The sequence below is a fragment of the Bos indicus genome, chromosome 20 (genome assembly GCF_029378745.1).
Source record: "Bos indicus isolate NIAB-ARS_2022 breed Sahiwal x Tharparkar chromosome 20, NIAB-ARS_B.indTharparkar_mat_pri_1.0, whole genome shotgun sequence".
In the NCBI taxonomy this organism is placed as follows: domain Eukaryota; kingdom Metazoa; phylum Chordata; class Mammalia; order Artiodactyla; family Bovidae; genus Bos; species Bos indicus.
In genome coordinates, this window is record NC_091779.1 from 71,547,644 (window position 1) to 71,571,701 (window position 24,058).

The 24,058-nt window shown below is 50.5% G+C and overlaps 1 protein-coding gene across 1 annotated transcript; it reads right to left on the bottom strand.

Annotated features, from left to right (window-relative positions):
* Window positions 1–483: 483 nt before the first annotated feature.
* SDHA (succinate dehydrogenase complex flavoprotein subunit A) lies at window positions 484–24,044 on the bottom strand. Its single transcript, XM_070774918.1, has 15 exons — window positions 23,886–24,044; window positions 16,003–16,092; window positions 14,876–15,037; window positions 12,810–12,953; window positions 12,463–12,627; window positions 11,416–11,564; window positions 10,700–10,824; window positions 9,063–9,231; window positions 7,918–8,113; window positions 6,368–6,539; window positions 4,634–4,752; window positions 3,130–3,241; window positions 2,910–3,040; window positions 1,368–1,481; window positions 484–780 (listed from the first exon to the last, which is right to left on the bottom strand). Exons 1-15 carry the CDS (start codon window positions 23,946–23,948, stop codon window positions 694–696), a joined length of 1,998 nt encoding a protein of 665 aa, XP_070631019.1. The 5' UTR covers window positions 23,949–24,044; the 3' UTR covers window positions 484–693.
* Window positions 24,045–24,058: the final 14 nt, after the last annotated feature.

Below are 24,058 nucleotides of genomic sequence, written 5' to 3' on the forward strand. Positions count from 1 at the left end.
TCAGGAATGCAAATTCTCAGGCCCAATCCCAGGACCTACTGAGCCAGAAGTTCTGGGCAATCCCTAACCTAGAAAAACAGAATGTGAAATGAAGGAACCCAACTGCCTCGGACTGGATTCTACAGAATCCAACCCTGAGACAAGACCTTGGGAGGTGGCTCCAAGCAGCACCTGCAAGGGGGGGAGGAAGATCTATTTACGCCCACATCACCTTCATGTAGTGTTTGGTCATTTAAATACTTCAGGACACATGTTCAGGTATTAAACCATTTGCCTGCTAAGATCTAGCAGGTAATGTCTGTTGTCTTCACTTGCTGTCAAGCACCAAAACTCATGCCTTACACACACACCACAGCAAAATCTCTGGACTTTGATGCAAGAGAATAGAAAGGTAGTTGTTTTATATTTCAGGTCAATAAGTACGCCTCAAGTCAAACAGTACAATACTGCAGATGAACCTGGACACAAACACAAGTCTGTAACTTATGTTTCATCTAGTTTTATTAATTCACGAGAAGAAGGCACGGGTGAAGGCAGGCTGAACACTCACTGGCAAGTTACTGGCCTCTGGTAGGAATCTCTATCAGATGGCCTCCTCAGTCTGTCAAGGACACAATCAAGAAGGCGGTGATGACCTGAACCCGGGCGTGAGCTATTATACATAATTACAGGAGCAGGGAAGCCTCAGTCTCCTCAGTAGGAGCGGATGGCTGGGGGAACAGTGGCGCAGTCAGTCTCGTTCAAAGTTCTGTCGATTACAGGTCTGTACTCCAGGGTGACCTAAAAAAAGACGAGCCGGTGATGAGTTAACGCAGAGAAACGCACACATAATACTCTTGTGCTTTTGAAAAATCATAAAAGCAGGTTTGCAGACACATTCAGGAACTTAAAAACAAAGGTATTTACTAGAATATTCTTCAGTAACGAACTTGAGACTATGTAAGTTCACATATGGAATACAACAATTAAAATAACACTGTATCAAATTCTCAATGCTTCAAATTAAAACTTAAACTGAAAATGCTCAAAAAAGCAGGTAAAATTTTGTATCCACTGTCATCACTTAATTACGTGTAAATCATGTATTTGCAGTTTTTCCTACTTTTAAGTGAAAGTTTATATGCACTCAACACTTGAGGGAACTATTTCACAATGGTGGGTGGGAGGCGGCCTCTCACCCACCTGCCCGGCTCGGTTCCGTTCCAGGCAGAAGCCTGACTGACAGTGTGCTTTCAGCGGCGTCTCTCATCTGTCAGTAGCCAACTAAAATCCACGCTGCTCCTTGCAGTTCACCTAATGCTAACCCGCGTCACCCGAGGGCCAGGCCACATGCCCGTGTGGACAGGTGGAACCCGTTCCCCACGCACCTTCCCAGTCTTGATGTCAACGTAGGAGAGCGTGTGCTTCCTCCAGTGCTGCTCAAAGGGCTTCTTCTGCTGCCCCTGGATGGGCTTGGAGTAATCGTACTCGTCAACCCTCTCCTAAGGCCACAGAAAATAAGTTTATTTCAGAAAATACCATGAACAAATACCCTTTACCGCCAGACAACCAGAAAACATGGCAAACTTGTTATTCCCACTGAAACCAAGTGGGCAGACCTGACCCGGAAGAGCACATGGCAAGAAGTCACGCCACTGGGCACCATGCACAGATAAAACGAGCAAGATTTGGGATCCCTTGACCAGTGGCCAGTCCTCTAGACACACCTGTGGGCCTCTACCGATGAGCCACCAACCCCTCACCCCAGGCTGGCCCGATCGAGGACCCCTACCTGCTCCTGTCCACCCCATCCCCCCACAGCACTGACGAGGTCAGGCCCCTGAGCCACAGGGCTGGGAGCGGGCCTGCAGCACAGGGGGCTCAGAACTCCACTTCTGTATTTTCTCTCCACAACCAGTGGATGGGTGCTGGAATTTAACTGGTCTTCTATGCACTTGAGTTTATCAAGTACTTTTCCTGTTTTTCTGCTCTGTACTCTTTCAGACTTCAACTTTTTCTTTTAGCTTTTTTAATTTAAATGTTCTAATCTTAGCCATTAAGGAATACCCTGCATGTGGTAACAGGTAAGACGCACAAAGCCTCTTCAAATAAAACCCAAACATCCACCCACTTGGCAGCTTCTGCTGAGCAAGGCCAGACCTCTTGCCTGGGGCAATGGACACCTTCCTGACTGCTGTACCTGTACCCCAGTGAGGGGCAAGCGCCCCAACCCCAATCCGCTCCAGGTCTTCGGGGACATCTCAGACACAGGAACCAACCGGCTTCCGGGAGCGGTTTCTGTCCTGGGCACACAGGATGAGCGTGCTCACAAACGTCCTCCTCTAAGTACCTGGCAAATCTAACGCAGCTCCAACTGGTGTCTCGTGGATCAAAACCCAGTTCTTCCTGCTCAGCTTCTAGCTGAGCCACCCAAACATGTCCTGGACCAAAGGATGCCTGTCCATCGTGTTAAAGCGGCTCAAGTCCAGTAAATGTGCCCCATCCTAACCTGACTGCCACCCCCAAAACCTCCTTCCAGGAAAATCTAACTACCACGTGCTGGGTGCACTTTTCTGCAGAATCTGGCAAGTGAGCTCGGCGTAAAAATCAGTTCATTAGAATAGAGAGCTGCAATGAGGCCCCACAGCTCTTTCCAGACCAGAGGCAGGCCGGTCACTGGGTCAGCCAGTGAGCACTGGCCCATGGCAGTGCCAGCTGCACCTCCGCCCTGGCCAGGCTTCGAGGCAGCAGCAGACACTGAGTGGAAGGAGAAACAGGGCACCGGAGCACCGACATGCGAGGACACAGGTGTGGCGGTTCTCAGGAGAGAAAGGCACTCTTCTCACAGCCTTGTGGGAAATGCACAGAGCGCTGCAAAGGGAGTGCGGGCCGCGGAGGCGGCTGACGGGCCACCTGGGGAGAAGGCGCACCTTGAAGTCCTCCCTGGCGTGGGCGCCGCGCGACTCCTTCCGGGCCTCCGCTCCGTAGATGGTCTGCAGAGCACAAAGCATCAGGTTCTGCAGCTCCAGGGTCTCCACCAGGTCAGTGTTCCAGACCATTCCTGGGCACACAAGGCAGCCGTTAGACAACAGGGCCCACTGAGCAAGGACTGTGGAGCCTGTGACAGCGGGCAGGCCACGGCGCACTCACCCCTGTCGAACGTCTTCAGATGCCGCAGGTCTCCGTAGAGGCTGCTGATCTTCTCACAGCCTTCCTGCAGCACACTCCCCACACGGAACACCGCGGCATGGCTCTGCATCGACTGTGACGTAAAACACTTGTAAACTCTTAACTCACGTGGAGAAGCCACGCCAAGAACTCTTAAACCTTCAGGTTTTTTCTTATGCATTTCTTGTTTGTAAAATGTTTACTTCAATAGAAAAACTAAAAAATTCAGACTGAATTTATTACTCTGAATTTTAAAATGAAGTCAGTGAGAACTTTAAAAACCTGCTCTCTAAGCAACTCTCACGTGTACAATACAGGAATACTAACTAGTCAGGACGCTGCTGCACACGCCAGGGCTTACTGATTTCCATCCTGAAACTTGTACCCTGGACTGTCTTTCTCCACGCGTCTGTTCCCTCCTCCCTTACCACTCCACGAGGCCTCCCCGAAGCCCAGACTCGTGGAGAGAACCACAGTCCTCTGGGAAAGGCCTCCCGCACCTCCTCCCTCTTGCTGGTGTCTGTGTGTATGGCCACAGGAACCATTCGGGCTTCTTTCCAGAAAACGCTCCCACGCAGAAATTTCAAGCGGACAGAGCAAGGTCTCCTTCATGGAGCAAGATTCCCCATGTTAAAATAATTGGATTCCTAACTTTTGTTTTTAACTGACCTAAACCTGTGTTACCCGATGGATTAGCCACTAAGCACAGGTACCTACATTTTAAAGTGAAGTTATCCATCAGCAGATGAATGGCTAAGAAAGCTGTGGTACATATACACAATGGAGTATTACTCAGCCATTAAAAAGAATACATTTGAATCAGTTCTAATGAGGTGGATGAAACTGGAGCCTATTATACAGAGTGAAGTAAGCCAGAAGGAAAAACATAAATACAGTATACTAACGCATATATATGGAATTTAGAAAGATGGTAACAATAACCCAGTGTACGAGATAGCAAAAGAGACACTGATGTATAGAACAGTCTTATGGACTCTGTGGGAGAGGGAGAGGGTGGGAAGATTTGGGAGAATGGCAATGAAACATGTAAAATATCATGTAGGAAACGAGTTGCCAGTCCAGGTTCGATGCACGATGCTGGATGCTTGGGGCTGGTGCACTGGGACGGCCCAGAGGGATGGTATGGGGAGGGAGGAGGGAGGAGGGTTCGGGATGGGGAACACATGTATACCTGTGGCGGATTCATTTTGATATTTGGCAAAACTAATACAATTATGTAAAGTTTAAAAATAAAATAAAATTAGAAAAAATAAATAAATAAATAAAGTGAAGTTAAAGAGAAAGCCACATCCCAGTGCTGGGGAGCCACTAGTTCTGCCCTGGGCTGCCCCCTCCAGCCTTCAGTATGGAAAGCTCGCACTTGTATCTTACACAGGCCTGAACATGCCTCTGGGACACAGCAACCCCAGGGCAGCGTTATTGATGCAGCTGGCCTGCTCACTCCAGAGCTTGTAAAGGTTCCTACCTTCTGCATGTTGAGTCGCAGTTCCGATGTTCTTATGCTTCCATTGGCAAATCTCAATTTGTCAAGATTCATGACAGATTCTTCCCCAGCATTTGGTTTAATCGAGGGAACTTTATCTCCTTAAAAAAAAAACCCCGAAACAAAAAACCCCCCACCAAATGTGTTACACTCTTTTCAGGGAGTTTGGAAAATGCACATATAATATTCTACCTGAACTACCCTGTCTCCGAGGAAGCATCTATTGACTTGGGGTCAAAGAGTAAACAAAAAGACTAAATTTCAGGTAAAAAGTTGGTGTCCAATAAGTAATCTTTGCATGAAAAGAACAGAAACCATGTCTTAAAGTCCAAAATTAGATGTATGCAAATCAATCTCGCACTACTCATCTGCGAAGGACAAACACTGCACCCTGCAGGAGAGAAGTTCTCACTCTGCCAGCCATTCGGATTCTCAGACTTTGGGGGTGGGGGGTCGGGGGTGGATGAGAGGGACCTGGCCGGGGGTGTTTAACAGCCTCCTGCTGATCCTGGCCCTTTACCCTCAAGATTTGCTGTTCTTGCCTTTCTAAAAAGATAAACACTTTGAGGGTTTTTAAGCTGTTTGGGGACGACAAATATATTTTCTACAGAAGGTAATGCACGTAGATGTGATGTGCAGGAGACAAAGGCCTGCAGTCACTCTCTCTCCAAGGCCGAGCGCTGCCTGAACTCCTCCAGGAGGGCGGCTTCGCTCCCTTTTGTTTCAAATGCTTTAAAAAAGTCATCTGTAAAACTGAGTTTTTCTCTTAGTCTACAGATTTCAGTAACACATACAGACTGCTGAAACTGCCATGATTTTAACGTTTAGCCTAACTTAATGTGGTTGCTGGTTCTGACAGGCAGAGCTGCGTGACCCTCCCCACAAGTGGGCCTAGGCCCTTAACGAACACCCCACCATCTCCTGCCCCAGTCTCCCTACTCCAGAACCCCACACACAAAATCACATGCACGTGGCCTCTTGGGTCTGGATCACAGCACCTGACTCAGGCTCATCCGTATTGCTACATGTGTGGGTAGTATGTTCCTTTTATTGCTGATTTCCAAAAATTTTAAAAGTGCAATCCTTCAGGTACAGAAGTAAACGGTATTCTTATAAAACTTCTTTCTCACGTCAAAGGGAAAGGGAACCTCGAATTTTCTCCTTTGCTCTGAGAGCTGCTATGGGGCTCCCACTCCAGCAAAGTGGGCACTAGAGCTGTCGTCAGACTAGCACGTGGGATCTCGTCCTCAGCACATTATGTTACTTTATGTCCACAAGGGGAAATCACAGGTAGAAACCCAGCCTCTCTGGAGGGGAGAGCCGTGACCCAGGCTTCTCTTGTCTGCATCAACTCATCCTTTTCTTCCTTAAGAGATGTAGTTGTATTTTGCTTCATTTATACCTACTATTTCAAACATTTCTTTGGAGATAATTCATACCAGGCAAGTAATACGTGATAAACCCCTTCAAACTAGTAATTTCCCAGGAGTGACTTCTGAGCAGAACATAACAATTGCAAGAACACCTGACTCAAGTCACTCTTCTAACTCCACCCAGCCTGTGTCTAGTCTCGGGTCTATCACCATGAAAATCTCTGAATTTGTTTCTTCACTTCTGTGGGATAAAACCAGGACTCCTCCACCTCCGCCCCCTCCCCACCATATGATCACAAAGCAAAGCCTCTGCAAACTGCCAGGCTCCTGAAGAGGCAAGTACCGGGTCTGCAGGACTCTGCGATGCTCAGGGCGCACGCCCGGCCGAAGACAACCAGGTCCAGGAGCGAGTTTGCACCCAGACGGTTGGCGCCATGCACCGAGGCGCAGGCAGCCTCCCCGCATGCGTACAGGCCAGGCACAACCTGGTCCTGGCCATTCACGTGCCTCAGAACCTGGGGAAAGAGACCAAGGTTAGTGAGCACGGTCTGCCCAGCTCCCTTTCCCCGCAGCAGGGGTAGAGAAAGGAAAAGAGGTAAGACTGGACCCCCCAACCCTGAGACACTGCCAAGCCCCCTCCCCAGCCCCCTGTGCTGAGGTCTAAGGACCGCAATCTCATGCCCAGGAGACCCTCCCCGCCACCAGACGTGCCCCCGGAGCCCCACGCCAGCTGTGGGTGTGGCACAGAAAGGGCAGCAGGCAGGAGAGCACTCAACGGGGAGGTGGAGGACCGGAGGTGTCAGTGCAGCCCACCTCACCGGACGAGGGACTGAAATAGTGACTAAAAAGCTCTCTGTGACCTGCAAACCATCCACAGGAGTTAACTGTGAAGAGCTCACAAATGACTGTTGACAACATGCACTCCTGTAGGAAAAACTACAAATGACCTAATATATGACTAAGGAAGAATTAATCCAGTGCTAACAGTTGATTAAGGCGTGAAATGCAAACACTGGAGGAGCACCAGGGCCTCCCGCCCTCCAGCAGAAGCACCCGTCACACAGCACTTTTGGGGGAGGGTCCCCAGCCGATCACCTGCCCGGCACCCGTCACACAGCCACACAGCACTTCTGGGGGGTCCCCTCAGCCGATCACCTGCACGGCACCCATCACACAGCACTTCTGGGGGGTCCCCTCAGCCGATCACCTGCCCGGCACCCGTCACACAGCCACACAGCACTTCTGGGGGGTCCCCTCAGCCGATCACCTGCACGGCACCCATCACACAGCACTTCTGGGGGGTCCCCTCAGCTGATCACCTGCCCGGCACCCGTCACACAGCCACACAGCACTTCTGGGGGGTCCCCTCAGCCGATCACCTGCACGGCACCCATCACACAGCACTTCTGGGGGGTCCCCTCAGCCGATCACCTGCCCGGCACCCGTCACACAGCCACACAGCACTTCTGGGGGGTCCCCTCAGCCGATCACCTGCACGGCACCCATCACACAGCACTTCTGGGGGGTCCCCTCAGCCGATCACCTGCCCGGCACCCGTCACACAGCACTTCTGGGGGGTCCCCAGCCGATCACCTGTCTGGCACCCGTCACACAGCACTTCTGGGGGGTCCCCAGCCGATCACCTGCCCGGCACCCGTCACACAGCACTTCTGGGGGGTCCCCAGCCGATCACCTGCCCGGCACCCGTCACACAGCACTTCTGGGGGGTCCCCAGCCGATCACCTGCCCGGCACCCGTCACACAGCACTTCTCGGGTGTCCCCAGTCGATCACCTGCCCGGCACCCGTCACACAGCACTTCTGGGGGGTCCCCAGCCGATCACCTGCCCGGCACCTGTCACACAGCACTTCTGGGGGGTCCCCAGCCGATCACCTGCCCCTTGTAGTTGGTGGGGATGCCACCCATGTTGTAGTGCACGGTGGGAAGCACGGGGATGGGCTCCTTGGTGACGTCCACGCCCGCGAAGATCATGGCCGTCTCTGAGATGCCAGGCAGGCGCATAGCCAGCTGTGCTGGGGGCAGGTGGTGCAGCTGCAGGTACACATGGTCCTTCTCGGGCCCACAGCCTCTGGGGGAAGAGAACAGCAAGGCAACAGATCAAGGACCACATCCAGGAAATGTGAGGTCACAGCATCCTGGTGGCGTGTCAGGCACCACCTGCTTTGATACAGGAGAAAGCGCCCCTTTCACTAAGTCCACCTTTCTAGGGCATCTTTTCTCGGCACCCAAGCACCAAGGTGGGCCCCAGGGGCTGGGATGCAGCTGCGAACACGGCAGACAGCCCACCCTCACCAGGCTCACATCTGAGTGTTGGGAGGTCACCATCTGCGTGTTTTGCTGGATGAACGCATTAGTCCTTTCACGCCAAAGAACCACCTGTCTTCTTTCTTGTGCACACAGGTGATGCCTCCAGAGGCCACATGCCAGGCATCTAACCAGCAGCACCACAGCTGGCACGGTGTCAGGGGCTCAGACCTCACACTGCTTCACAAAGAACAAATCCCACTCTTGAGAGCCCCCAACCACCCCGGGTTAAGCAACAGGCATTGGAAGCTCACCGTTAAATTCCCCTAGTGGCTCAGACGGTAAAGAATCTGCCTGCCATGCGGGAGACCTGGGTTCAATCCCTCGGTTGGGACCATCCCCTGGAGGAGGGCATAGCAACCCACTCCAGTATTCTTGCCTGGAGAATCCCCATGGACAAAGGAGACTGGCGGGCTACAATCCAGGGGCTTGCAAAGAGTCTGACACAACTGAGCGACTAAGCACACAAAGGCACCACACACTCAAACACACAAACTGGTCCACAGATCTGAGAAGGATTCACAGCTAACTGCTAAAATTCTTGAACTACGGGTCTCTGGAGACCATAAACTGGCAGACAATCGACAGAGGCAACTGCACGCGGCCTCCGGGGTGGGTGGCAGGCTGACACACACAGGAGCCCCCCAGCCCTCACTGAAATGCAGACATGAACCCCAGCCACCAGAGGACGGGGCGGGCATGACCACACAGACCTTCCCTCGCGGATTTCCAGGGTCATGGACCGGGACACGACATCCCTGGACGCCAGGTCCTTAGCGACGGGGGCGTAGCGCTCCATGAACCTCTCACCCTGGCTGTTGATGAGGATGCCCCCCTCTCCACGACAGCCCTCTGTGATGAGACAGCCAGCGCCATATATGCCTGCAAAGAACCAACAGATGAGACAGTTACAACCTAACAATCGCTGGGTCTCTACTTCAGATGCAAATGCTTTTCCCAAGATACTCTGGGAGGAGCAAGGAAAGGGTGTGCAAAGAGCACCCCCTCCCAGGGGAGCAGAAGATAGAGAACAAGCCAAGGCAGATGGCGATGCCACAGCCTAGAAGTGGCGCGGCCCAGCTGCACAGAAGGCCTGGCTGCAGCGTCCACACAGTTCTGCTCACTGCCCTGACTGTGACTGTGCTGCGCCCTCTCAACACGGCGAAGTGCACCTTTAACAGCTCAGGTTTTAACTGTTTAACACCACGGAGTTGTACTGACCGGTGAAAGGAAGGAAGCCCGGTTGGAAAGCTGGTGTCTGTAGCAACTAAATGACTGACAAGGGTGCAGATCGCAATAGCCCTCATGGAGGCTGCACCCACCACGGACATTCCAAGTCTCCCCAGCTTCCCAGACAAGCCCACCAACATGATGCTGGGAAGTGCAGAGCCCAAACCCAAGTCTGGCAGCGTGGACGGGCAGCTGTGCCATATCTTGATCATCCCTCGACTTCCTTCAAGGTGATGAGGACAAGGATGTCCAGAGCTGGATGCAGTTTGTAGTCTGAAGCCTAATCCTTTGATTAGTGTTCTAAAGGGTTACCTTGCTTCTGGAACTAGATGCAAATTCCTGTCTGTCATTTTTCAGATTTCCTAGTTTCAATGGTCATTTCTTCCAGTAGTTTATTTCTCAAATATTGAAAAGGAAACAAACAAAAAAGCTCTAACTACAGAGAAAATCAGAAGTCTCAGACATCTTACTGGTTAAAAATAGCTATAAAACCACCACCTAATACACTGGTTTTTCTCATCCATGCCAGGGTCAGATGACAGAGTGTGCCCGGTTCTGCAGTGCTGGGGTGGCTCCTCAGCTGACAGGTCGCCCCAGCACCCTCCCACGCTCGTGCACACGTCGCCTCACTCAGTGTCTGGCCCAGCCTGCCACTCAGCCACCGTGGCAGCCCAGAGTCCGCATGTGCTGCTTCTCCACTCAAGTGCCTTCCCTCCAGCCCTACCACGTGCTGGGCACTGTGAATGTCACTGTTGGCTGCTCAGCCGTGTCTGACTCTTTGTGACCTCGTGGACTGTAGCCTGCCAGGCTCCTCTGTCCATGGGATTCTCCAGGCAATACTGGGCAGCGGTAAAGAGGCAGACCTGCTCTGGCCTCCCAGGGGAGCAGAGAGCCTCGTCGAGGAGAGGGACAGCCAGCAGTCACTGCGTTGCATCGCAAGCGCGCCAAGGTGAGGTGGAGCTAAGACGCTGGCTTCACCGCCCTGAGGGCCCTGGGAAGAAGCTCCTCGGGGAGGCCATGGTTCAGGACTGAGATCCGAGAAAGCAAGCATGTGCAACCGCAGAGGGGCCTTCCCATAGGTCCCGGTCACCTGAAAGACGAGGAGCCCGACGCGTCCTACCTGTGGGGTGGAACTGCACGAACTCCAGGTCCTGGCAGGGCAGGCCAGCCCTGGTCACCATGGCAGTGCCGTCCCCGGTGCTGGTGTGGGCGGACGTGCAGCTGAAGTAGGTGCGCCCGTAGCCTCTGGAAAACACAGGCCGGCAGAGTGGCGACTGCACAAGTGTCCCCTCGGGGCCCCCTCTCTAAGGACTGAGGGGCCATGCTCTGGACAGCAACTCTGGTGCATCTGCACGAGCTGCCCTGGCCTGTCTGTGCTGTGTGATTCTCTCAAAGAATGCTCCTTTTACAGTAAAATGTAAAAACATTTATGGATCCACTTCTTAAAAGGGTTAAAGTAACAGACTGAAGTATTTAAGATGGAATTTTACTTGTTTTCTTCATGTGAATAAATAGCATTTATCTATCCCAGAAATCAGTATAATCACAGCATCCACCAAAGCAAAAGAGATGTTACTCCAGAAAGTGTCACATGACCCTCCAGGCCTCAGTCTCCTCGAGGGTCCACCCAGCAGGGAACTGCTGACTCTTTCCGGCCATGCCCAAGGTAGCTGCTGGGGCTGCCCCTCAGGCCTGCAGCAGTACGAGCCCAGCGGGTGACTCGCAGCCTGGGCTGCACCCACTGCCCCGTGACGCCTCCATTCTCACTAGAAACAGGAAGTACCGAAACGCAGCTTGCCTGCAGAAAAGTCGAACACCACAAAGGTAGGCTCTCACCCGGTGGCGATGACAGTGTTCCTGGCCCTGATGCGGTGGATGGACCCGTCTTCTATGCACAGAGCGATCACACCGCGGCACTCCCCGCTCTCCATCAGGAGGTCCAGAGCAAAGTACTCCACAAAGTAGCTGGTGTCATAGCGCAGAGACTGAAAGGGGGCGAAGACGGAAAAAAAGGGATCCTTCATTTGCAGTGGCACTGTAAACCTGACCGGTTAGAGACCACGATCTGAGGGGACAGGGACCAGGCAGACCCGAGGGGAACAATGGATTCAAAAAGGAGCTGCAGACTTCAACCCTCGGATGCCAGCTCATTGGTACAAAGACCACAGACCAGGAGAGGGGGCTGCACATGGGCCTCATCTCAGCTCCATGTAGCCCTGAGAGGTGCCAGAGGCAGCACCAAGCCCCCCCAAGCCACCGGGGCCGAGCCACGGACCACGGGGTCCAACGTGGACCAGGCTGTGCCATGTGGCCATCGAGTCCCAGTAAAACGAGATGCTCAGCACATTTCCACCACAGCAGAGGGGTTCATCCTGGACTGTGCAGCCTGGACTTGGGATCTGACAGCCCTGGAAAAGGACGGGGCACTTGTCAAACCACCAGCCCCCACACCTGACACACAATTCTGACTTGAAAATCAATGATCTGTGCCCCCTCCTGCAAAACAAGAGTTCAGAAGCAGCACTGTTCAGAATATTGATTACTGGGCCAAAGTTGGCCCTGATTATCCAGTGACCACTGTCCTTCAAGTCACAGGTCAGATTGAACAGTTAAGTATTAAATCAATCAATTCAGGAACTCAGAGGTGGGGAAAGAGCTTCAAAATGCTCACTCTGTTCTTGAACTTTCATGACACAGGCCAGGGTCAAACCTGGCATGTAATGACCACCACTTACCTTTCCTAAAACAGATACTTTCAAATTAACAACTAACCAAATTACTTTGCCGTTCAGAAAGTGACCGCTGAGCTGACGGTGACCTGGCCCAGAGTGGCCTGCTTCCCACCCTCCACACACCCGGCTGGACTCCGCCCCGCCGCCTCACCCTTCCATACAACGTGTGCAGCAGCGAGTGGCCCGTGCGGTCGGCCACGCAGCAGCAGCGATGGGCCTGCCCACCCTTCCCGAACTTGAGGCTCTGTCCGCCAAAGGCACGCTGGTAGATCTTGCCATCTTCAGTTCTGCTAAAGGGCATGCCGTAATTCTCCAGCTGAGGAACACAAAAGGAGACACCTAGCACCTTACAGGACACTCACGGCTAACCGACACTAGAACTTCAACACCAATCCACAGACCAGGGTGAACCCCCTCTATGAAAAGGTCAGCCCCGGGGAGCAGCCCTCCCGTGACAGCGGCTCACTGTCGCCAGGCCCGCAGCCGGCAAGGACGCACCTCCACCACAGAGGCGGGGGCCTGCTCCGTCATGTAGTGGATGGCGTCCTGGTCCCCCAGCCAGTCGGAGCCTTTCACGGTGTCGTAGAAGTGCCACCGCCAGTTGTCCTCCTCCATGTTCCCCAGGGCGGCATTGATCCCTCCCTGAAACACAGCAGCCCGTGAACCAGCAGGAGCCTGGCTGCACCATCAGCCTGCCTCCCACTGCCCTGAAGGAACAGATGTGGACAAAGCCAGCTCTTCGAGTGCCAGCGTCTGTGAGGGATACCACCGCCTGGCAGACTGTGAAGCAGGTCTCTCCCCTACAACCCAGAGACAGTTTTGGAGCCCCCTAGCCTCAGGCGCCTCGCCCGGGAGAGCGGCATGGGGCCTGAGGCCTCGGGGAGTTGTCTGGAGGGTTGGCTGAGGTCCCCTGGGTGAGGCTCCTTTACTACCAAGCCTGGCACATAAAGGGGACTCAGAGCTGCCTACTGTTTTATGTCAAGCACCCAGAGGTGCTTGGGGGCACCAGTTAAAGACAGGAAGCACCCACTGCTGAGGCTCGGAGCCACGCCCCCACGCCCCTTCCCCTGCTGGGCACTGCCCCACCCCACTCCCACAGCCAGCCCCTCAGTCACAAGAAGAGCGAAGCACAGAGCACGCGTGAGCAGCCGGCAGCACCCCCCCGCCCTGAACCGCAACTGCTATTCCTCTTCAGGTGGGGTCTTTCTCACAGGACACTTTCTCTAATCGCCCTCTCCCCCACTGTTATTCAACTGCAACTTCTTCAAGACTCTCCGGAGCTCCTTCCCCGGCCGCTGCTGCTGTCCCCCAGCTTGCTGAGTGTTTTGCTACCAAACCAATGCTCATAGAGCAGGAGCCTCGGCCAGACAACACACGAGTTAACTCATTCCCTCCTCCCTCCTCCAACTCTAAACTCAAACACATTCCTGATAAAGAAAAATCTTAAGTACTAGGGTAGCAGAATATAGAAAGATGGCTTAAAATGATGTGAAAATCAAATTGCCTTCCAAAGGAGTTATATAAATTTATATCTTCCCCAACGATGTAAAAAAATTCCTGTTTCCCCACAGCCTTGCCAAGAGTTCTGTCAAACTTGGAGATCTGCTTATCTAATAAGTAAAAAATTCTCAATAAATAAATAGTGCAAAAATACATAGCCTAGTGCACACACAAATGTTGTTATCCTTCCCCAATTAAATGTTCCTTTCTAGCGAACCAGCATTCAAGTCATGCTACCCTTTCCGCATTCCGTTTTATTAATATTGCACTCCACCTGAAAACCGCATTATTTTTGCAGTACTACCTAAAATGATCTGCTTATATCTATTCTTCCTTTTAGACAATGAATTATCCACAGGAGTTTATTATTTATTCTTCAGTTTACAAAGCACAGCTTTCGAACAAAGTATCTGGACAGCTCGGTGGCTGAAGAAGGCTGCTGCTCCAGGTGTGATGGTGACAGGAGCATCCACTGTCCCAGAGTCACCACATCCTCTGCTGTCCCAACGAGGAAGTGTGCCCAAATACTAGAAAAGATGGCCACATGTGGCCCTAGGGTACTCCCTGCACATCAGCCAGGCTCCACCTACAGTGTGCCTCAAGTGAAAAATCACAACCGTTAAGTCACGTAAGTTCCCACCTCACTCACCCCCTTCCCTAAATCCAGAGCAGTACAGGCCACTGCTCTCTGCTGCACCTTCGTGCCATCATCAGAGCCCATCCCCAGTGCTGGAAGCTGGCCCCGAGGCTCTGGCAGACACAGGGTGAGCGCACAGCTTGCTCGTTCACGTGGGGCGAGAGCAGGGGAGGAGGTCACACTGCAATAGGGACAGGCGCCGGGGGGTGGGGGGGGTGGGGGGGGGTGGGGGGGGTGGGGGGGTGGGGGGGGGGCGGGGCGGTGACTGGAGTGGAAACAGGAGGGACGCATCCCCAGGAGGTGGGTGGTGACAGCGGGTAGACAGCCCTGGGGACCGAGTGCCAGGAGCAGAGGGGGCACGGTGCAGGGCAGGGCTCCTCGAGCGGCACCTCGCAGGCACTGTGAGCACGACAGTGCCTTCTCATACCTGGGCCGCGACAGTGTGGGATCTGGTGGGGAAGAGCTTCGTGACGCAGGCCGTGTTGAAACCTGCTTCAGAGAGGCCGAACGCGGCCCGCAGGCCTGCCCCCCCGGCACCAACCACCACGGCATCAAACTCATGGTCCACAACTGGGTACTGCGCAGAAATCTGGAAAAGAAAAGTCCCTGTTAATCACTGGTTCAACTAGGCTGGACACTGAGGCTGTGGTCACGGTGAAGGACCTCAGCACACACGAGTCGCTGCCACAGCCGGAGGGCCTCCATCGCGCTGGGCTGCACACCAGGCACGGCAGCAACGGCAGACACAGTGAGCACGTCCTCAAGTCGAAAGGGTGCTCCCATCACAGCAGAGCACCGACCCCACGGAGCCGGGACACCCACCATCAGCTGAAAAGCTGGAAACTTACAGTGTGGGGCCACAGATGCAGAGGAGGGCAACGCCACAGACCAAAACACCAGTTCCAACTATGGTTTCTCTTTACAGTTATCATTTTTTATCTTTTCTTTTTATGCTTATATCTGTATGCATGTGGTTAGACAAACCTAAGCTTATAAAGTAGTATAGACCATGATTTGCAAGTTTCTCATGAAAACACTGAAGTGTTGTCTCATTTAGATAAGCACAGTCCACGCACCTGGGAGACCACCAAGAACCCAAGGATGCTCCAGGTCCATACTGTATGTACAACTGAGAAGGTGCCAACTAGCACTCAGTCACCACTGTCAGTGCTATGAAAATGGCCTCAGAAGCAAATTCCGGTTTCTTCAACAGAGTGCGGAAGAGCCTTGTAAACACAGAGGAGCCCATGTTCAGCTGAGAAGGCATCTGTCACCTCGCATTCCAGTAAATATTGTTCACCTGATATCTGTATTTTGTTAGTTTACTTCACTTGAAGTTTAATTTGCTTATAGATACACAAGAGCTATAAGCAAAAATGCCAGTACCTATGTTCATGTCTGTACTATAATTACTAATACATCAAAAGTGATTTGAGTATGAATTAGAGAATTTAAGTAAAAATCTGTGTGTTACTCAAGTACATAAATAACTGGTACAGAACACTACTCTGCTAAATCAAGAAAATCACTTAAAACAAAGAGCCCTGAACTTACCGCATCTGAAACTTTAGCGGACGACCTCTTATTGCCATCAACGGTGAAGTGAAAACTGCGGGTTCCTGTCTGCCATGCTGCCGGCCACTTCTGAAACACAGAGGGAGGGCTACATGTCTTCACAGAACCCGGAACTCCTGATTTCCTAAGTTGCCAGCCTTCTCACGGACCCGGGTGCATGCTCTCATCCAGAACCCTTTCCTGGAACCCTCCACTTAGCTCTGAAGGTTAAGGCAGGGGCTAAGGACCCAGGCCCAGCTTGAGGAACTGGTAACCAGCAAAGGCCTTTCCACATGAAGCTTGTTTCCAGACAGGACATTCACTGACCCAGGAAATGTAAAAAGCACACTTTCACATTAATTTCTTGACTTGCGGTACTTAGTGGAGAAGGGGAAGGACACCTGTGCTGCCTAAGTGGCAGGTCTGCGGACAACCAAATGCTTCTCCCGGGTCCACCCAGCCTGCACACGGGGCCTGTGGCTCACTGCAGGAGGCGCTGACAGTGAGGAGTGGGCAGTGGGGCTCCAGAGCAGGCCGCCCCGGGGCGGGCCCTTCATGGACGCTCCTGGTCCTGCGTCGCCCTCTCCACACCTGCGCCGGCTCAGCCGCGTCCCTGCCTGTCATACTCCACCTCCATACCCCCTACCTGTACAGCTGTCCCCGGTCTGTCCCTGGCCAACCTCTACAACTGCAAGCCTCAGCTAAGATGTCCCTTCCAACAACCATTTACCCAGGAAACTGGTGGCAATGAAACCACAACCCAGCAAGAGAGGCAACATTCTTCATGGACTAAGAAAGGTCCACAATTTAGGGAACAAGTCTTTTCATTCTGCTTATCACATTTCAGCAGACTGATAAAAGAGAATATTCTGAACAACAGTTTTGGGAACTAAATACATTCAGCAATTACAAAAGGGATGTCTTCAATTATTCTTCAATTGGAAGAGATGTTTCAATTTTGTGGAGAAAATTATGCTTTGGGACAAACACATGTGGATTATAGGGAGAATTTCCAAATACAATATGAACTGCAACCAAGTTGTCTGAAACCGGACAGACTTCTGCAAGATGAGGAACTCTGTCAGGGCTGGACAGTCTGGCTGACCACCAGCAAGGAACACCGGAGGCAGGAGGCTCCCCCTAACTCAGGAACTGAGTGATGGCTGATGCAAACATCTGAGTTTATCTTAACAGCTCTACTTAAAAAGTATAGTTTCTTGCATTTTTAAGTAGATTCGAACTGGTAAGAGTGATGTTCTTGAAGTTTTCATTTGTAATGTTAAGTATATTTGTTTTTTTTCCTAAGTACATTTGTTTTTATTGACAAAACTAATTTAGTTTTTTCCTTTAGATGTAAATTTAAAAGAATATTCTCCAGCTTTATTACACTTTTTTAAATGGTAAATTCGTATTTTAACATAAACCAAGTCCCTGAAGGAATTTTAATACAAATGCTCTTGAAAATATCATAAAGTACTCCCACTGAACTGAACAATAAAAATATAGCTAATAGTACCAATAAGGATAGTATACTTTGTGATACCAAGTTAAAATTAAAATAGAAACTGTGAGATTCCCAAAGTATTTACTTCTTTTTCCAGGATGTTCACATTGAATAAAGACAGACAAACACACCCACCCACGTGGTTAGGTTAAAAAGCAGTACCTACTGTAATGAGATCGGTAACAGATTATCACATTACCACCCCGTGGAAAACAGTAACACGATTTTTTGTACCTAAATCAGATTTGGGGAGTGATTTTAGAATTTGGAGAGTCCAATGTAATCCAATTTCTGTCTTTAGACAAAACTCATTTTATGCCACTTATTATTCTCACGTTTTTTGAAGACAAAAATATCAAACATTTTGCAACAGGGTAACATGAAAAAGAAAGCAGAAACCTACCTAAGATATTAACCGAGTTAGCATAAAAGTACAGGCCACTGAATCAGGAGAATAAAGAGAGAAACAAGTGAGAAGGGCACATACTTATTTCTTCAACTGAGCAAAGTGGAAAGTCCTCATCTAGCACAACATCCTATGAATCAGGACCAAGAAGTTACTCTATAAGAACAGGTACAAGCTACACAATTACAGAACTACACACTAAAGGTTCTGAAAGTGGTTGCATAATCACACTGGGAGAACTGAAGATGTGGGTAGTGGGGTAAGTGAACTAAACCCTTCAGAACAGTTGCTCAGTTGTGTCCGACTCTTTGCCACCCCATGGACTGCAGCATGCCAGGCCTCCCTGTCCATCAACAACTCCTGGAGTTTACTCAAACTCATGTCCATTGAGTCAGTGATGCCATCCAACCCTCTCATCCCCTTCTCCTCCCGCCTTAATCTTTCCCAGCATCAGGGCCTTTTCAAATGAGTCAGTTCTTAGCATCAGGTGGCCAAAGTATTGGAGTTTGAGCTTCAGCATCATTCCTTCCAATGAATATTCAGGACTGATTTTCTTTAGGAAGGACTGGTTGGATCTCCTTGTAGTCCAAGGGACTCTCAAGAGTCTTCTCCAACACCACAGTTCAAAAGCATCGATTTTTGGCACTCAGCTTTTTTTATAGTCCAACTCTCACATTTATACTTGACTACTGGAAAAACCATAGCTTTGACTAGACGGACCTTTGTTGGCAAAGTAATGCCTCTGCTTTTTAATAAGCTGTCTAGGTTGGTCAAACTTTTCTTCCAAGGAGCAGGTGTCTTTTAATTTCATGGCTGTAGTCACTGTCTGCAGTGATTTTGGAGCCCCTCAAAATAAAGTCTGTCACTGTTTCTATTACTTCCCTATCTATTTGCCATGAAGTGATGGGACCAGATGTCATGATCTTAGTTTTCTGAATGTTGAGCTTTAAGCCAACTTTTTCACTCTCCTCTTTCACTTTCATCAAGAGGCTCTTTAGCTCTTCTTCACTTTCTGCCATCAGGGTGGTATCATCTGCATATCTGAGGTTATTGATATTTCTCCTGGCAATCTTGATTCCAGCTTGTGCTTCATCCAGTCCAGCTTTTCTTATGATGTACTCTGCATATAAGTAAGCAGGGTGACAACATACAGCCTTGACATACTCCTTTCCCAATTTGGAACCAATCTGTTGTTCCATGTCCAGTTCTAACTGTTGCTTCTTGACCTGCATACAGACTTCTAAGGAGACAGGTCAAGTGGTCTGGTATTCCCATTTTGTGAAGAATTTTCCACAGTATTTTGTGATCTACAGTCAAAGGCTTTGGTGTAGTCAATAAAGCAGATCTTTTTTCTGGAATTCTCTTGCTTTTTCGATGATCCAACAGATGTTGGCCATTTGATCACTGGTTCCTCTGCCTTTTCTAAACCCAGCTTGGACATATGGAAGTTCGCGGTTCACGTACTGTTGAAGCCTGGCTTGGAGAATTTTGAGCATTACTTTACTAGCGTGTGAGATGAGTGCAATTGTGCAGTAGTTTGAGCATTCTTTGACATTGCCTTTCTTTGGGAATGGAACAAAAACTGATCTTTTCCAGTTCTGTGGCTACTGCTGAGTTTTCCAAATTTGTTGGCATATTGAGTGCAGCACTTTCACAACATCATCTTTTAGGATGTGAAACAGCTCAACTGGAATTCGATCACCTCCACTAGCTTTGTTTGTAGTGATACTTCCTAAGGCCCACTTGATTTCACATTCCAGGATGTCTGGCTCTAGGTGAGTGATCACACCATCGTGATTATCTGGGTTGTGAAGATCATTTTGTATAGTTCTTCTGTGTATTCTTGCCACCTCTTAATATTTTCTGCTTCTATTAGGTCCATACCACTCCTGTCCTTTATTGTGCCCATCTTCGCATGAATATTCCCTTGGTATCTCTAATTTTCTTGAAGAGATCTCTAGTCTTTCCCATTCTATTGTTTTCTTTTTGTTTGCATTGATCACTGAGGAAGTCTTTCTTATCTTATCTCTCTTTGCTATTCTTTGGAACTCTGCATTCAAATGGGTATATCTTCCCTTTTCTCCTTTGCCTTTTGCTTCATTGTGGGATTCTTGCCCACAGCAGCAGATATAATGGTCATCTGAGTTAAATTCACCCATTTTAGTCCATTTTAGTTCTCCGATTCCTAAAATGTTGACGTTCACTCTTGCCATCTCCTGTTTGACCACTTCCAATTTGCCTTGATTCATGTACCTAACATTCCAGGTTCCTATGCAGTATTGCTCTTTACAGCACTGGACTTTACTTCCATCACCAGTCATATCCACAACTGGGTGATGGTGTTGCTTTGGCTCTGTCTCTTCATCCTTTTCTGGAGTTATTTCTCCACTGATCTCCAGTAGCATATTGGGCACCTACTGACCCATGGAGTTCATCTTTCAGTGTCCTATCTTTTTGCTTTTTCATACTGTTTGTGGGATTCTCAAGGCAAGAATACTGAAGTGGTTTGCCATTCCCTTCTCCAGTGGACCACGTTTTGTCAGAACTCTCCACCATGACCCGTCTGTCCGTCTTGGGTGGCCCTACACAGCATGGGTCATAGTTTCATTGAGTTAGACAAGGCTGTGGTCCATGTGATCAGTTTGGTTAGTTTTCTGTGATTGTGGTTTTCAGTCTGTCTGCCCTCTGATGGAGAAGGATAAGAGGCTTATGGAAGCTTCCTGATGGGAGACTGACTGAGGGGGAAACTGGGTCTTGTTCTGATGGGTGGGTCCATGCTCAGTAAATCTTTAATTCAATTTTCTGTTGATGGGTGGGGCTGTGTTCCCTCCTTGTTATTTACCCGGGCCCAAATTATGATGGAGGTAATGAAAATAATGGTGACCTCCTGCTACACTCAGTGCCCCCAACCCTGAAGTAGGCCACCGCCAACCCACACCTCTGCCGGAGACTCCTGGACACTTGCAGGCAAGTCTGGGTCAGTCTCTTGTGTGTGTGTGTGTGGGGGGGCGGGGGGGGGGGTCACTGCTCCTTTCTCCTGGAGCACACAAGGTTCTGTTTATGCCCTCCAAGAGTCTGTTTCCCCAGTCTTGTGTAAGTTCTGACAGCCCTATGCGGGGTTAATGGCAACTCCCTCCAAGAGGGCTTATGCTATACCCAGGTCTGCTGCACCCAAAGCCCCTGCCTCTGCAGCAGTCCACTGCTGACCCGTACCTCTGCAGGTGAACTAAACCCTTATTTACCAGCAAAAATCAATGTCTAAAATGGACAAAATGCACCTGCATATTAGGTAGAGAAATGGATGTAAATAGCAGGCATCAATACCAAAATCAGTTCAGAACTGATTCTATTAGAGAACAGGTTTGGGGAAGGAGGTGGTCTTCTTTCTTTTCACTTATAAAAACTTCTGTACTCACTGACTTTTTTTTTTTTTTGCTACTATGTGCAATTACTTTCACTTAAAATTTAAAGGTTTTTCAAGCAGGGATGTTTAAAACATCATTCACATGATAACTGAGGGTAGGCTGTGAGCTGCAGGCCCTGGCACGGAGGAACATCACACAAGTTTCACATGTTCCCTCACAGAACCCTCATTAATCCCACAGAGAAGTGGAGTCTTTCCAGCGTATTGGATCTGCCTGGCAGGCTCCAGATCCTACACTTTCCCTACCATCCAGGGATCCTTGGAAAAAAATTTCTGGGCTTCCAAACTAAGATGAATATCCAGGTATATACCAAAACCAGCCACAATTTTTCAAATGAACCAGGAAAAACAGGACATGGAACACAGAACTAAGAACTAGTGCCAAGAAACAAAACAGAAGGGTGCTAGTCACTGCAGTGGCCCGAACGGTGTGAATCCAGACACGCCACTGGCACGCACTCAGAACAACACTTCTGAATAAACTGATTTATTCTAGAATAGCTTGTTGAAAATGGAAAAATATCACCTGAAGTTAGGCAACAACTATCTAAGGTTACTGGTTTTACTCTTCCTTTCGATTTAACCACTTTCAAACAGTGTGCAAATTTGTGTCAGTGCACTGGGACAATTAAAAAGGAAACAAAGGCAAAATAGGTTTGATAATTCTGTAACTCGAAAGTAGCTGTAAATATGACTTGAAAACACCACAGAATTGAATAAATTTTCTGTGGACTTTATTCAAATTATCCTTATTGAGTACAGTCCTTGAACATTTCTCAGTGGGAGATTATGAATTCCTTTCTTTTTTTGTTCTGCTAATTTGCTGCTTCTGTTCTTGCCAACCTTAAACTCCATTAAGCAGCTTGCAGACAGATTAATTTACATAGGTGGAAATTATTTTAAAAGCTACCTTCATCAAGATAAAAGACTTTAAAACTCAAGACCATCTTTGGTAGATCTAACCGGTGGTTTAATTTTGCTAACTCTCTCTCGCCATTTTGTTCACAAGCACCTGAACACAAGACCCTGGTGAAGAATCATGGAGACAGTGAAGCACAGGGCTGGCAGTTAAGAGCAGATTGCACTAAGGTCACTTCCAATCAAGCCAACAGGAGAGGAGAGGTTTAGGCTCCAATCTGTTGTGTGAAACTTTCACTTTCAGCTAAAACCTCAAAGCTGAATTCCTTCCAGCCCAGCCTGGATAAAGGTCAGCAACGCGTACATAAACTGTCAAAGGGCGAGTGATGGGTGAAGGGCAAGCACAGGCTGGAATGGCTGGAATAAGGATTGCCGGGCTCCAGTCCAGGCTGACAGACCTGTCCATTCTTCCCCAGTGACTACCAGACCAAACTGCCATCTCACCTAACAAGAAGGGCCCACTCAGAAGTCTGCTTATGCTTGGTTGACTAAAACTACCCCACTGGCCATGGACTTCATCACCTGCTTGTGGACCTCCTGCTACCCTTGTGTCTTAGAGTCCAAGATTTGAGGGGCTGGGGGGAACCTCCGCTCAGTAAGCATCAACAACATGGGACATTTAAAACACTTTCTGGGGTTGGCAGAATGTCCGACTCAACCTCCTCACATTTAACATAACCTCTAATACCAAAATTTTAAAAAGAAAAAAACCGTGGGTATAATTATAGGCACAAATCAAGTCTACATTGCTGAAAGCCTTGCTTCTCACTGCGATCTTTACTTTATAATTAAAGCATTAACTAGGTGGCTGGGCAAGTTCACATAACGGGACCACGTAACTAAACCCTCTAAATTCAGTCTGCTAAGTCACTTCAGTCGTGTCCGACTCTGTGCGACCCCATAGACGGCAGCCCACCGGGCTCCCCCGTCCCTGGGATTCTCCAGGCAAGAACACTGGGGTGGGTTGCCATTTCCTTCTCCAATGCATAAAAGTTAAAAGGGAAAGTGAAGTCGCTCAGTCATGTCCGACCCTCAGCGACCCCATAGACTGCAGCCTTCCAGGCTCCTTCGTCCATGGGATTTTCTAGGCAAGAGTACTGGAGTGGGGTGCCATTGCCTTCTCCGAAATTCAGTGTTTCAGTAAAATTCCAGAGGATCAACTCAGAAGACTTAACTGTCAGGAGTGGAAGGGACACGGTCCAGCAGCCAGGCCTCGCCGGGCTCCGCAGGGAACACCCAGGAGGACATCGGTCTCGCGACCGCCCCGGTCGCTATACGGTCAGTGCCCAGGGGCCGCGCAAAGCCCCAGAAGCAAGGCCGAGCCGAGTGCCGGGGCGCTGCTCAGACCGCACCCCATGGGACCCACGGCCGTCCGGCCGCCCCGGGCGTGTCCCGCCGCGTGACCTTGGGCGGCCAAATCTTCAAGCGCGCGCCCGCGGCTGGGCAAGCAGCTTCGCAGCCGCGCCGGGCTCCCGGATGGGCCCCGGGGCAGTGACCTTCACCGCGCCGCCGCCCGGCCGGCCGGCTCCGGAACGTGCGGCGGGCCCTCCCCAGACCGTTTCGCCGCGAGGCAGGGGACCCGGGACCCGGGACCCAGTGTCTGCCGCGCCCCGCCCGCGGCGGACACTCACCGTGCAGGTCAGCGCCAGGCGCCGGGCGCGCCACAAGCGCGACACAGCGGCAACCCCCGACATGTCCGCCCTCCGGAGCAGTCAGCCGGTCCCGCGAGGACCGCGCCTGCGTACGTCGCCGCGCCCGGGGTCTTACGTCGCCGCGCCCGGGGCCCTACGTCGCCGCGCCTGGG